Source organism: Bos indicus x Bos taurus, chromosome 25 (genome assembly GCF_003369695.1).
Source record: "Bos indicus x Bos taurus breed Angus x Brahman F1 hybrid chromosome 25, Bos_hybrid_MaternalHap_v2.0, whole genome shotgun sequence".
NCBI classification, from domain to species: Eukaryota; Metazoa; Chordata; class Mammalia; order Artiodactyla; family Bovidae; genus Bos; species Bos indicus x Bos taurus.
This window is the reverse complement of record NC_040100.1, coordinates 40,616,869-40,632,149: the sequence shown is the minus strand read 5'-3', so window position 1 is coordinate 40,632,149 and position 15,281 is coordinate 40,616,869. Positions and strand designations below refer to the sequence as shown.

Below are 15,281 nucleotides of genomic sequence, written 5' to 3'. Positions count from 1 at the left end.
GAGATTCCTTAAAAAACTGGAAATAGAACTGCCATATGACCCAGCAATCCCACTGCTGGGCATACACACCAAGGAAACCAGAATTGAAAGAGACACGTGTACCCCAATGTTCATCACAGCACTGTTTATAATAGCCAGGACATGGAAGCAACCTAGATGTCCATCAGCAGATGAATGGATAAGAAAGCTGTGGTCCATATACACAATGGAGTATTACTCAGCCATTAAAAAGAATACATTTGAATCAGTTCTAATGAGGTGGATGAAACTGGAGCCTATTATACAGAGTGAAGTAAGTCAGAAAGAAAAACACCAATACAGTATACTAACACATATATATGGAATTTAGAAAGATGGTAACGACAACCCTGTATGCGAGACAGCAAAAGAGACACAGATGTATAGAACAGTCTTTTGGACTCTGTGGGAGAGGGGGCAGGGTTGACTTGGGAGAATGGCATTAAAACATGTATAATATCATATAAGAAACGAATCGCCAGTCCAGGTTTGATGCAGGATACAGGAAGCCTGGGGCTGGTGCACTGGCATGACCCAGAGGGATGGTATGGGGAGGGAGGTGGGAGGGGGGTTCAGGATGGGGAACACATGTACACCTATGGCGGATGCGTGTTGATGTATGGCAAAACCAATACAATATTGTAAAGTAAAAAAAATAATAAAATTAAAAAAAATTTTTTAATATATAAATTTATTTATTTTAATTGGAGGCTAATTACTGTACAATACAATATGTCTATCATTTTACCTTATATTTTCTACTGTTGAGTCTGTATGACATTCTCTCCCTTTTATGAATTATTTTTTTCTCATTCTGTAGTTTCCTCCCTACCCCACACTAGTTGGAAACTGTATATTCTTATTTTATTATTTTAATGGTAAGCCTAGATATTGAGATGCACATAAGTAATTCATCAAAGTCTCAGGGGAAGTAATATCTTTACTCTGCTCCTGGAAAATATCAAGGCTTTGAAACACTTTAATTTATTCACACACATCCTACCATTACCGACTTATACATTATACTATCATTATATATTTTAATTCTCTTTTTTAACTCCACAAAACATTATTGTTTTATCAAAGACAGTGGTTGTTTAAATTCATATACATGTTCAGCTTTTTCTGTGTTTTTTTTTCCCTTGTGCTTCTTAGACTTTCCTTCTGCCTGAAGTACATTCTGTCCCATGTCCTTTACTATTTTTATGCTGGTGCCAAACGCTCTCAGTTATTTTGGTCTGGAAATGATTTTGTTTCTCATTTTTGAAGGATATTCTCCTTATCCATTCTTTGGCATTCATTCATACCATAGCCACATATTTTAGATGTGTTTCTTATAAATGGAATATAGCTGGAGTTTAAAAAGCATTAATTTGTATATCTTTATCATTTAAGTAGTTCTTTGTTGTTGTCGTTCAGTTGCTAATTCATGTCCAGCTCTTTGCAACCCCGTGTTCTGCAGCACGCCAGCCTCCTCTGTCCTCCACTATCTCTTGGAGGAGTTTGCTCAGATTCATGTCCATTGAGTCCGTGATGCTATCTGACCATCTCATTCTCTGCTGCCCCCTTCTTTTGCCTTCAATCTTTCCCATCATCAGGGTCTTTTCTAGTGGGTAATAAACTTCTAATCTATTTAGTTTTAAATCTATCATATTACTCAGTGTCTTCTATTTATCCCATCAATTCCATATTCTCTTATTTCCTTTCTAGTCTTTGGAATTGATTTAGTGGGTTTTTTTTTTTTTTTGCTTTATATTTTCTCCGCCGTTAGTTTAGAATTTGTACATTATCTTGCTCTTCTCTTCTTGGTTACCCTAAGATTTCAATGTGCATTTTTAGCTTATTAAAGTGTACAATAAACTAGCACATTTACTTGCATTCCAGACAATGCAATGTGTAGCACTCTTAAATTCCATTTGTTCCACTTTTGCTATGTGGTATTTATTCAACTATTTCAATTCTGTGTATATTTGGAAGTCTGTAGCACATTATTGTGCTTTTGTGCAATCAGCATTCCTTTAAATTTAGCACATATTTACCCTTGGCATTGTTCTTACACTCTTAAGCATCATTCACCCTTAAGGTTCCATCTCGGGCTGTTTTCTTTCTGCCCAAACAATATCTATTTCCTTTAGTGCAGATTTTCTGATCTGATGAAGTCTCAGAGTTTTTGTTTGCCTGAAAATATATTTTTGGCCTCCATTTCTTAGAGAATTTTCCCTTGATACAGAATTTTACATTGTCAGGGGTTGTTTTTAATACTTCTACAATGTAATTCTAATTTCTTCTTCTTAAAACAGATTTGTTGGGGTATAATTTACATACTGTAGCGTTAACCAGTAATTCACACCATATAGTTTGATAGCTTTTAGTAAATTTATGGTGGGACCATAAGCCAACATTAGAACATTTTCATCACTCTGGAAAGATCTTCCATGTTCATTTGCAAATATTCCAAATATTCCTTGTTCCCATTTCTAGTCCAAGGAAACCACTAGTCTACTTTCTGTCTTTATATATTTACCTATTATGGACATTTCATAAGAATGGAATCATTTGGATTCATATGTAGAAAATCATACAGTATGTATTTTATGTCTGGCTTCTTTCACATAGAATAATTTCTGGAGGCTCATTCATGTTGTAGCATGTATAATAAATACTTTGGTTTTTTTATTGCTGAATAGTTCTCCATTATATGAATAGACCATTTTTGCTTATTTCTTCCATTCTATTGTCTTCTGACTTCCATATGTCTACTGAGATGTCAGCTGCTAGTATTATTATTATTCTTTTAATGCAGTCTGTCCTTTATCTCTGGCTGCTTTTAATATAATTTTTTCTTTGCCTTAGGTTTTCAACATTTTTACGGTGCTGTGCATTTGTGTGGTTTTCTTTGTGTTCTGCTTAGGATTTTTACCGCTCTTCACATTGTGTTTTGCTGGTATTGGTCAGTTTTGGAAAATTCTCACCTAATCTCTCTTCTGATCCATCCTCTCCACTCTTACTGAGACAGCTACTTACACACAACTTTTCCCTTTCAGGTGTCTCATGTCTGTTATACTCCTTTTTGGGCTTGTATTGATTATCTGTTGCTGCTAGCAAATTACTCTGAAACTTAGCAGCCTTGAAACAACAAACATTTGTTACCTCACAGTTTCTGTGGATCAGGAGCCCAGGAGCAAGTAGGTAGGAGATTCTGGCTCAGATCTATTTTGAGGTGGTTGGAAATGGCAACCCACTCCAATATACTTGCCTGGAAAATCCCATGGACAGAAGAACCTGGTGGGCTACAGTTCATGAGGTCTCAAAGAGTCAGACACAACTGAGCGTCTGAGCATGAGCATGTAGTCGAGTCTCCAGCCGGGGCTGCAGTCTATAAGGGCTCACTTGGGGAAGGATCCACTTCCACGTTCACTCCTGCTGTTGCTGGCTGGCCTCAGCTGCTCATGATGTGGGCCTCCCCTTCAGCGTGCTGGAATGACCTTGTGATATGGCAGTTGGTATCCCCCACAGCGAGTGATCGGAGAAAGATGACCAGATGGAAACCATGTTCACTTTGTCACCTAATCTTGGAAGTGTCATTTTATCACGTTTGCTATATTCTGTTTACTAGAAGTTGGTCACTAGGTCCAGCTCAAAGTAAAGGGGAGAATGTTAGCACAAGTAACGAAGGGAAAAATAAACAAGTAGAACTACCTCAAAATAAAGCTTCTGCACAGCAAAAGAAATGATCAACAAAATGCAAAGGCAACCTACTGAATGGGAGAAAGTATTTGCAGACACATATATGATAAGGGGCTAGTATCTAAAATATATAAAGAATTCATACAATTCAATAGCAAAAAAAATCCAATTTTTAAATAGGCAGAGGGCCTGAATAGACTTTTTTCCAAAGGAAATGTTCAGACGGCCAACAGGTACATGAAAAGGTGTTCAGCATCACTAATCATTAGGGAAATGCAAATCAGAACCACAGTGAGCTATCACTTCACACCCATTGGAATGGCAGAGAGACAGGAGATGACAAGTGTTGGCAAGGATATGGAGAAAAGAGAACCCTTGTATTCTGTTGGTGAGAATGTAAATTGATATACAACCACTATAAAAAGCAATATTGAAATTTCCTCAAAAAAATTAAAAATAGAACTATCATATGATCTGGTTCCACTTTATGGTTATATATCTAAAGGAAGTGGACTGACTACCTCAAACATGTACTGCCATGTTTACTTTAGCATTATTTACAGTGGCCAAGTTGTGGAAACAACCTAAGTGTCCATCAGCATATGAATGGATAAAGAAGACGTGATTGATATACACACACACACACACACACACACTGTTTGGCCATAAAAAATTTTTTTAAAAGAGGAATCATGCCATTTGCAACAGCATGGATGGGCCTTGAGGGCATTATGCTCAATGAAACGTCAGGCACAGAAATACAAGCACTGTGTGATCTCACTTATATGTGGAATATAAAAAAATTCACAGAAACAACAGATTTGTGGTTGCCAGAGGTTGGAGGCAGGCTTCCCTGATAGTTCAGTTGGTAAAGAATCTGCCTGCAATGCAGGAGACCCCAGTTTGATTCCTGGGTTGGGAAGATCTGCTGGAGAAGGGATAGACTACCCACTCCAGTATTCTTGGGCTTCCCTGGTGGCTCCACTGGTAAAGAATCCACCTGCAATGTGGGAGACCTGTGTTCAATCCCTGGGTTGGGAAGGTTACCTGGAGAAGAGAAAGGCTACCCACTCCAGTATTCTGGCCTGGAGAATTCCATGGACTATATAGTCTATGGGGTCTCAAAGAGTGAATACAACTGAGCAACTTTCACTTCCACTTTCTTCAGAGGTTGGAGGCAGGAGTGTGGTAATTGGGTGAAGGTGATCAAAGGTTGTAACCTGCCAATCACATGGTTTGGGTTCCCCTGGCAACCAGACCCCATCTTGTGGTGCTTTCCCAAGTCCACATGACAAAGGACACTCTTACGGCTCTCTTCACTTAGAAATTTGCAAGAGTTTTAGGAGCTCTGTTCTGGAACCAGGACAAAGAACAAATCTATATTTCTTATAAATAACAATAATCACAGAGGGAAATAATAAAAACTGTTTCCTCATGATTTGGTTACATTTTACTATTATCAGTGCTCTTGAGGTTATTTTTATGTCTACTTACACTGTGTGATGTGCCGGGGTCCAGCCCTGGCTGATCCAGGGTATTCGAAGCAGGGACAGCGTCGGCGAGGATCAGGATACAATAGCTTCAATTAGATATTAATTAGAGATGTAAAGAGTAATAGAATGAGAATAGCTCAGTAGGAAAATTCAGTGGAGAAAAGAGGCTGAGTAGCTTGGTTTACGCGGGAGACCAATAAAACTTCAAGACAAGAAGCTTGCACCACTTACGTAGGCCACAGGCGTCCTTCCGTTCTCCCGAAGGAGAGGAGACACTGAGGCCTCCCCGGTCGGATCTTAGAAGCCCAGGCAAAATTAGTAAGCTTGGTGGGTTCCACGCTCCAGATGGAGACTCAGCCAGAGTGAGAGAGAGAGTGACATGGGGAGACCAGTATTTCGAGAAACTGATCCCAATTCTTTATTTTCCATGGTCTACTTTTATACACTGAGATGTTATGCAAAAGTCACACGGGGTCAGCAGTCCTGACTTTTATCAAAGTCAGGTGTTTCATACAAATGTATACAGAGGTCTTAGAGGTGTTACATCATCTTCTGGCCAGGGGGCCTGCTGACAATTTATGACCCTCTCCTTGTGACAGCGGTCAGTCAACCAGAACACTTATTTCTCCAGGGGTGATTATTCTTAAAACAGACGCCACCCAAATAAAGTTGCATTCCTATATAGGGTGAGGGTGTAGTGGGTTTTAATTAAGGAAAGAATTTACTTAGCCTAAGGTCTAACGTGATTTATACCAAAGGTTAATACTTATTTCTTCTATATATTCATTAATGTGTGTAAGGGCAGGGGATGTGGAGACTTAGCAACAAACATTGGCTCAACAAATGAAAAACCCTTCACCAATACAATTTCTAATCAGCCCACTATACTTATACTAATAGTTTTCTAACTTTTCTAAGGAACCTGTTTTTAGAAGGTTTAAAGTATCTCGTGCCTCTCGCTGTTGGGAAGCTGTGAGCAATCACATGCGGCCGGACAAGCCTGTCAGGCAGGCCAGAGAACCTTCAGAGGAGTTTGTAGGTTAAAACACTCTTGTCACGCCCAGGAGTTTTTATTAACTGGAGCTCTAAGTTAACTCCTTCTCCGAAAGAGGTGGTGGGGGACAGCCCCCTGTAAAGTCAGAGGTGTAGGTGAGAGCACAAAGTAGTAAAGTAGGCAGGCTCTGGTTATGGGGGTAGATGCTCGAGGATTTCCAGGGGGACTCCTGAGGCTCGATCCTGCCTTTGCGTATGTTGAGCCTCCTTCCTCATGACCTTTGCCACGGGCCAAGTGCCTCACTCTGGCCCCCAACAGTGATGGAAGCATTATGTTGACAATTTGAAATCAATACTGGTGAGAGTGTTTACAACATGAAAATTGGTAAACACTATAAATTGGAGTTTATTTCTTTGTTGACTGTCTAGATTTAGAAAGTAATGACTGAGAAAATGTTAATAGTGTGAATTAAGCTTCAAAGTATGTCCTATCTGAAGCAATTTCATTAATAGAATTTGAGGAAATACTCTTTGAGTTTTTTAAATGTGTTATTTAGTCCAATAAAAATGTTACTCACCTCGTGGATGAATGAATGAAGTTTTGATATAACATCTTTGTTGTTTCAGTTTTGTCTTAATCATTAATGTTAATTAAAACATCAACCAGTGTTCTTGTCCAAACTACACTTAGAGAACCACACACCACTGCCTCCTTTCCGCTGCCACATAAGGGCACTATCCTGTGAGTGGACCGGACCCTCCAGCCCCAGTCCAGCCTTCAGGCAACTGTAGCCTGGCCGAGAGCTGGACTGCATCTGCAGGAGAGACCTTGAGGGAGAACCACTCAGCTGAGCCACCCCCAGATTCCCAACCCACTGGAACTGTGTGAGATTGTAAATGCTTACTGTTGTTTCAAGATGCTAAGTTTTGGGATAATCTGTGTCACAGCCATAAATAACAGTTAATTTACTGTCCTTTGCAGAACTGTACTGGAGGGAAAATGAACCAGTTTATTGAATTATATTCTTGTGACAAATTCCCATCAATGGAATAACTAGCTCAAAGACTATGAGTAAAAGTATGTTTTTTGACCTCATACTTTGCTGAATTTTACCCTGAGCAGGGGTTCAGCAAACTTTTTTCTAAAGGGTCAGAGAGTATATACTTTAGGCTGTGTAGGCTTGGTCGCATAATCAAGGGTATTGTGTTGTTGTTATTCAGTTACTGAGTCGTGTGTGACTCTTTGCAACCCCATGGACTGCAGCACGCCAGGCTTCCCTGTCCTTCATATCTCCTGGAGTTTGCTCAAACTCATGTCCATTGAGTTGGTGATGCTATCCAGCCATTTCATCCTCTGCTGCCCCCTTCTCCTTTTGCCTTCAGTCTTTCCCACCATCAGGGTCTTTTCTAATGAGTCAGCTCTTTGCGTCAGGTGGCCAAAGTATTACAGCTTTGGTAAATACTTTAGGCTGTGTAGGAATGGTCACGTGACAAGGGTATTATGTAAGCACTTAATTAACCATGTGACAGCAATTTACAAATGTGAAATCCTTTCTGAGCTTGTCCCATACCAAAACAAACCTTGGGCTGGATTTGGGCCACTGGCCATAGTTTACAAACCCCAGACCTGGAGTGTCAGAAACGCCACATTTTATAATTTATAGTTTTGCTCATAAAATACATATTAAGTGATATTATATTTTTGTTTTAATTTGTGTGTGGTATCTTTTAAGGAAAATAATGAAATCTATTCAAGCTAGTGTTGCCTCAGTTATTTGGAGAAGCCATTGGTCCGTTAATTCAGTTGTTAGTTCCTTTTTAAGCCCTTTCTAGCCAGTATACACTTGCCAACAGTATGTAATCTCAGTGTGGCTTTTTTTCTCCTCATTGTTTGCGTCCTAACTTATTTTTTTCATATCTTACATGACTTTCATCCTTTAAATCTGAACAAAATGGAATGTGTTGTGATTTTGAGAATTCTCATTTCTTTGTGTTTTTGGTTTGGTTTAGGGTTAATAAGCTGATGGATTCCGATATAGACCTGCAGATCATCAAGCTTCCCTCCTTCCATTCTCATCCACTGGTGAGCAGAGTTCCTGTCAACAGGATTAGACGTCTTCATTCAAGGATTTTCTCAATACCATCTGGCCTACCCATCCATCCTAACACCGGGGTGAGCAGATACATCAATGCAAGAAGCAGGTTTCTGTTTCATTCCTGGAATCATGATATTATTCTGTCAAGACATGAATGTCAACCTTTAATAGGGGCTTAAGAAAAACTGCAGATTTTAGACATAAAAGATTGGCTCTGCTGGATTTCAGGAATACCGTGCTCTTTGCTCCAGTTGAAAATCAGAATGCTGGTGTTTTCTGACCAGGATCAACCCAATGAAAGGAAGTATCAGAAAAGCTCATAGAAAGGGTGTGGCCATTTCTTTCACCAGAAAAAAGCAAAAGTAAAGCACTAAATCGAGCTTGTCTGGTGGCTCCTTGGTGAAGAGCCCTTCTGCCAGCACGGGAGAACAGGTTCAATCCCTGACCCGGGAAGATCCCCACATGCTGCGGAGAGACTGTCTGAGCGCCCCAACTGCTGAGCCTGCACTCTAGAGCTTGGAGGCCACAACTACTGAAGCTCAAGTGCCCTAGAGCCCATGCTTGGCAACAAGAGAGGCCACCGCAGTGGGAAACCCATGTGCCACACCTGGAGAAGGGCCCCAGCTCTCCTCAACTGGAGAAAGGCCCACACAGCAGCAAAGACCCAGCACAGCCAAAAACAAATAGATAAGCATTAAAAAAAAAAACCGAAATTATGAGACTAAGCTTTTAAAAGAAGCATTAAATCTGCTGTCCAAAAAGCATATTTAACCTTTCTTTTTAGTCTTTCACTATGAAACAAATCATGCATGGTACCACCTGAAATTAAAAATTTTTAAGATTTTTTTTATGTGGACCATTTTTTAAATTCTTTACTGAATTTGCTTCTGTTTTCTATTTTGGTTTTTTGGACACAAGGCATGTGGGATCTTAGCTCCCTCACCAGGGTTTGAACCCGCACTCCTTGCATTGGAAGGTGAAGTTTTAATCACTGGACCACCAGGGAAATCCTTAATTTAAAAAAAAAATTCTTATGAAATACATGGGCAACCTGTATTTCATACAGGTTTTAATGCTTAAAAAAGAATGTTGATATATGTTTTATATAGTTGTCTTGATTTAGCTATCTATAAGGTATACTACAAAATAATGAAATTGGTTTTCGTGGATTGCATGCATGCATGCATGCTCAATCACTTAGTCGTGTCTGACTCTTTTGTGACCTCGTGGACTGGAGCCCACCAGGCTTCTCTGTCCGTGGAATTTCCCAGGCAAGAATACTGAAGTGGGTTGCCATTTCCTCCTCCAGGGGATCTTCCTGACCCAGAGATCAAACCTGTGTCTCCTGCGTCTCCTGCATTAGGAGGCAGGTTCTTTTCCACTGAGCCACCAGGGAGCCCTTTCATGGGTTAGTGAAGAGGACTCACTGTTTCATAGTCTTAAATCACCTGTTCAAGGGGAAGCTGCCATCCATGGAGCCCCCAGTTGGAAGGGGTCTTGGGGGTTATCTAGACCAGTGCCTGTCTTACACAGGAGGCTCTTCTCCAACCCCAGGAAGGATCTATCCAGACTCTACTTGGCCAAGCTTTGCTTTTGAAAACAACTCCAGAACCTTCCCAGGAAATATTTCTCAGAGCGCCACCTCCCGCAGGGTGAGAGCAATGCCTTTTGGTGAATGGTTGAGAGGAAGGAGCCTCAAATCCAAATGTGGGAGACATAGTGGGTGCTTGGGAAAGGCTTTCTGGGGTGTTTTGGTATTTGGGAAACCTGAGGCTTGAAGGCTCCAGTCTGCCCAGCTAGCGCAGCGCCAGTGAAAGAGAAGCTGATGTGAGCCTGTGGCTCTGGGCCCAAGGCTGGATCTTGGGATCTCAGTGCACATGACTGCACACTTTGATATTCAGTGTCGAAGCCCAGGGACCTCTCTATGCATGGCCTGCATCCTTCCACAGGTGCATCTGTGGGCGCATTACTAGAAGTGGAATCTCTTCTCTTTGACTGGGTGGATGTCAAATTAAATTTATTCATTCAGCTCATTTGTTTTCTAAAAAAGTAATATCAAATTAAAATGCCAGCAAGCAATGGCATTTCCCTCCGCCTGTATCCTCATCAACATAAAATTTTTGCCAATCTGACAGGTGAAAAACAATGTATCATGTTTACATTTGGTGTCTGCTTAGATTTCTCTTTCAAACTCTTTCCAATCTGTGCCTTCTTTTTCTGCCATTAAATGTTAATCTAATAATTAAGTCAAAGAATTTTAATTTGAAGCAATTTTTGACACAATCAAAATGTTAGACATAATATGAGAGAATACAGTTGAACATGAACCACTTCACTGCCTGCCAGCTCCTACCTGTGACCATGTTAATGGTATGTCCTTCTTTTTTTAAATTGTAGTTCAGCCTTCTCTGCCAACAGTTCTATGCTATGTTCTTGAAAAGGGCTACCTATTCTTGGCGCAACTGGATCATGATGCTGTCAATACAGATCCTGGTGCCTCTGGTCATTCTTAGCATCAGCCTCTCATTCCTCAACTTCGATATAAGCATGGACAACAGCCCATTGGAGCTGACCCTAAAATCATATGGTCAAACTATTGTTCCATTCTACATTTCTCCGAACTCCAGGCTGGGTCCGCGGTTTCTAGACCATCTGACAGATGTGCTTATGGCTGAGGACCAGAAACCTCTGGAGCTGCAAAGTAAGTACCAGGCCCAGGAAAATGGGGCAGGAAGCAGGCCCATTGCTCCCTGCAGTGAAGCCATGTGCTTCCAGGCTACATGATGCTCTCTGAAGTCAGAGTGTGTGGCTAGAAGCCTCAGAAAAAATCTTTCAAAAGTAACAGGAAAGGGAAAGTTCCTAGAAATGGGACCAAGTTGTGTCTTTCTAGGGACTAAAGCATGTCCAAAAATGAAACAAATGTTCCGTTATGTTTGAACGTGTTGAGAAGAGATTTACACTTCTGCCAAGGGAGTTTGTGGGTGATTTGGTGATAGATGGGATAAAAACTAAGCAGATGAGAAAAGGAGAATAGTATTTCCTTCAGAGGGGCACAGGTGTACAGAAGAAAGAAACATGTCATGGTGTGCTACTTGGTTCAGCTGTGAATAATTTCTACTTTTTCATAATGAATGTCAAACTGACTACTGGTTAAACTGAATTTATGATATAACTCTGGGGCAGGTGGGGAGGGGTGGGGAAGGCCCTAGGAGGTGGGGATAGTCCTCTAAGAGAGCCAAGTACTTGCTTCCGAGATAGACTGTCAGTGGAGAAATGGACTATTTAGCGATCCTGAGAAGCACAGACTGAAAGACTTCAACATAGTTGCCCTGGTGAGCAGGAGCCAGGGACAGTGACGCGGAAGGCCATGGCACTGTCATCTCTCATTGTAAGTTTTGTATAATTATTTGATTTTTAAAATTATATTGATGTGTTATTTTAATTTTAAATGAAAATTTTAAGGATTTATTTCTAGTAAAGTACAAGAGATCAGCTGCAGAAATGGTTGGGATTGTAGTGCCTTGCCTCTCCCAACCTTGGTTTCCTCACACTGTCACCAGAGGGTCCCCAGGGGAGTGCCCATCAAAGGTGCTTTGCACTGCAACACTGGCACTCAGTAACCCTCAGCCACCAGTACAGTGATCATTCCAGCATAAAAATTCCAGGGTTCTTGGTCAGTCAGCCTGTGTGCTAGAAGCGTGGTGATGAACAGCTCTCAGAGAGCTCCTAGCCCAGAGGTCTTGTGGATAAGCAGTAATCCAGAGACATAGTCGGTGATGCTCACATAGACATAGCTCAGCCTCAGAGGGTCAGCGGGCGTGCCTGAGTTCAGAGCCTCTGGTGTGAATGGGGGCTGCACAGCAGGGAAGCCTGAAAGATGCCTGGACAAGACTTCACTGCTGTTCCAGTCAATGAAAAGAAAACTTTCTTGAGGCCTCAGGCCTGAGAGGTTCAGGCAGGAGGCAGCCCTGCAGGCCAAGTGGATGACTGGAAGTCGGGGCATGGCCATGACAGGAGGACCCCACTGGGGATGTATGTGGGGCTTGGTGAGGAGAGAGATGTTCAGGAGGAGCCGCGGTCCTCCCTGCCTCGCGGGGCCTGGTGCGACACGCTCAGTGGTCTATTTTCTTCCAGGCCCAGTGGAAGCATTCCTCCTGAAAAAGTTAGAGGAGGAGCCCGAGGTCTTTGACCAGAACTACCTGGTGGCCATTTCTTTTGACGACATGGAGAACCACACCGTCGTGACAGCGCTGTTCAACAACCAGGCGTACCATTCCACGGCCCAGGCGCTGGCGTTGGTGGATAACGTCCTGTTCAAGTTGCTTTCTGGGCCCAGCGCGTCCATAACGGTTCTGAACCACCCTCAGCCTGAGTCGAGCATGGAGACCGCAGAGGACATCCTGTATGAGTATGTGCGGCTTTCCTTTCTCCTCGACGAGCTTCTCCCTTTACTGCCAGCTTCCTTCCGTTTTGTCTCTTTGTTTTAATTACAAATTGTTATTTTGGAATATGGTTGCTTTGACTGGTTCTACTTAAATGACTGCCTCTCTTTTTATATCCTGCCTTTGACAGGGGCCCTAAAGGACATTATCTTGTCATCAACTTGCTTTTTGGAATGGCTTTCCTTTCGAGTTCCTTTTCCATCTTGACAGTCAAGGAGAGAGGCCTCAAGGCCAAGCAGGTCCAGTTCATCAGCGGCGTCCACGTGGCTACGTTCTGGCTCTCGTCTCTGCTATGGGACCTCCTGTCCTTCCTTGTCCCCAGCCTGCTGCTGCTGGTGAGCTGCATTGTGAGGGGCCCCTCCCCCCAACCCCCTGTGTCCAGGGGACTGGCCTTGGGGCCCCTGCAAAGAACCGGGACCCAACCAGAAGTCTAGGCTGGCAGCCCTGCCCCTGATGGGCCACGTGGCTGTTAACGCAGCTTCCTCACTGACCCTCAGTAAGAGGTGATTCCCGTCCCAGCGTCATTAGGAGCAGGGGGCCTGCTCTGGGGTCTCTAGGTGGTGACTTCCCCAGAGCTGCTGCCTCAGGATGGTAAGACAGTGCCCTGGGGACAGGTGTAGCCCACCAGGGCACGAGCGGTGCAGCCTGGAGCATGTCCTCCCTGGTTCTGCCTCTGTGCTCCTCATCTCACTGCACTGGTGTCCTCTGCGCGGCCAGAGGAGTGAGGGAAGGGCGGTGCTGCTGCAGTCCTGCCAACACCTTGTTTACCTTATTAAGAATAACTTGAGATTATCGTATCCTTTCTCTCGTGCTTAGGGCTGACTCTTAGTGACTTTTCCAAATTCTGCCCCACTTTCCCCAGGTGGTATTTCTATACTACGATGAGGAGGCTTTTACACACAAGGAGAATGTCCGAGCTGTCTTCTTGATGCTGATGCTCTATGCCTGGGCCATCATCCCCTTCATCTACCTGACCAGCTTCTGCTTTGAGAATGCGGGGAACGCCTGTGTCAAACTCATCATCATGCTGACCTTTCTGAGCATTGGCCCCTTTGTTCTTGTCTCGGTCACAAGTGAAAAAGGTGAGGCCTATCAGGTCTACACATCACACAGCTTTAACCCTCCCTCTGGCAGCCACACAAGTCGTGCCTGTGAGAGCACGTGTCTGCAGGGGCCTGCGTGAGGCTCTTCTCATCAGTGGTCGTTGGAAGAGCCCCAAACCATCAGCGTTGCAGACATGCACCTCCCAGGGGGCGTACAGTCAGCACGGGCTGCGGTGCGCACAGATGGCATAACCGGGTGCTGCCTGGACGAGGCAGCCCTGAGCTCGGAGCTGGGGGTCCACTGAACAGAGACCAGAGGGGACCTGGAGCAATGGGGACAGCCGTATCATGACTGAGATGTTGATTACATGGGCAAAAATACTTGTCAGAATCACCGAACTGTCCGCTGGTGATCACGCACTTCACTGAAACAGACTGCCCCTCAGTTTGAGAGAAGGTAATGAGAGACTTCTGTAGAATTCCATGAAGAAGAAAAACTGGGAACAAGAAAGATCTGATTGCCAGAATAAGAATTTAGCAGAGGGGTTGGAAAATAAAGGCAATGAATTTTCCAGAAAGTAGAACAAAAAGTTAAGAGAAACAGAGAAGTTGAGAGAAAAGGCAGGTAATGTGACAGTAAATGCAGGAGATGCTATCTGTATTCAATCAATGAGCCTTCCAGAAAGAGAAAACAGGAAATCAGGTTGAGGAAACGACCCAAGAAACAAAAGAAAATTTCCCAGAGTTGAAAAAACCAGACTTCAAGATTGAAAGGGTTTATCAAATGTCCAACACTGAATGAAGAGAGACCCAAACACTTCTGAAAGACAAGCGTTTCTGAACTGAGTTCTGTCGTCAGGCAGATGGGGGGACAGAGCAGAGACAACTTCAGGTGGGCAAGAACAAGTGAACCCATACCCCACTTTCTTGGAGAGCTAGTCAGGGATCTCGGCCAACAAAGTGCAGAAGTAAAGCGAAGGAGGAAGAAAGCACAAGAGCCAGAAGAGGATGGGTCCCACCTCGGAGTGTGGCAGAGGAGATTCCGCAGTCGGATGACTAGGTAGGGGTGGTTTGTGGCCTCTCCTCCGTCCTCAGCCAGTGCTGGAGTAGGACCCGCAGAGAAGGAAGGAAGGAAGGCGAATAAGCAGGAGCTGTGAATACCTGTCCCTGTGATCACATGTGGGATTGTCAAGCACTCCTCTCCTGGGTGTCGGACGATGGTCACTGACCCGGGAGGGTCTGGGAGCCGCTGTGGCTGGCTGTTCACCCCAGGCAGGGCTGTCAAGACTGCCTTGTGGTTAAGTCTGTCTCTATCCCACCCAGGAGCCACAGAGCTGAGTTCGGGCAGTTTCCCCGCTCCCCTCTACTTCAGTCTCCAGGGTAGATTTCCACATTTAGACTTCTACAGAGACAGCATTAAGAGGACACGAGCCACTGTGCCTCTTCCCCAGGGCCATACCTGCCCCCTCTGCAACTACCCACCGGGGCCTGGTCTCCGCAGGTGCAACT

The 15,281-nt window shown here is 43.5% G+C and overlaps 1 protein-coding gene across 1 annotated transcript in view; it reads left to right on the top strand.

Moving 5' to 3' along the window:
* LOC113883545 (ATP-binding cassette sub-family A member 17-like) overlaps positions 1-15,281 on the top strand; it is a 98,303-nt gene that overhangs the window by 57,108 nt on the left and 25,914 nt on the right. The window contains exons 17-21 of the mRNA XM_027527351.1: positions 8,202-8,364; positions 10,685-10,988; positions 12,422-12,695; positions 12,860-13,064; positions 13,592-13,811. Coding sequence (XP_027383152.1) covers positions 8,202-8,364; positions 10,685-10,988; positions 12,422-12,695; positions 12,860-13,064; positions 13,592-13,811 — 1,166 coding nt within the window. The remainder of the gene's footprint in view (positions 1-8,201; positions 8,365-10,684; positions 10,989-12,421; positions 12,696-12,859; positions 13,065-13,591; positions 13,812-15,281) is intronic.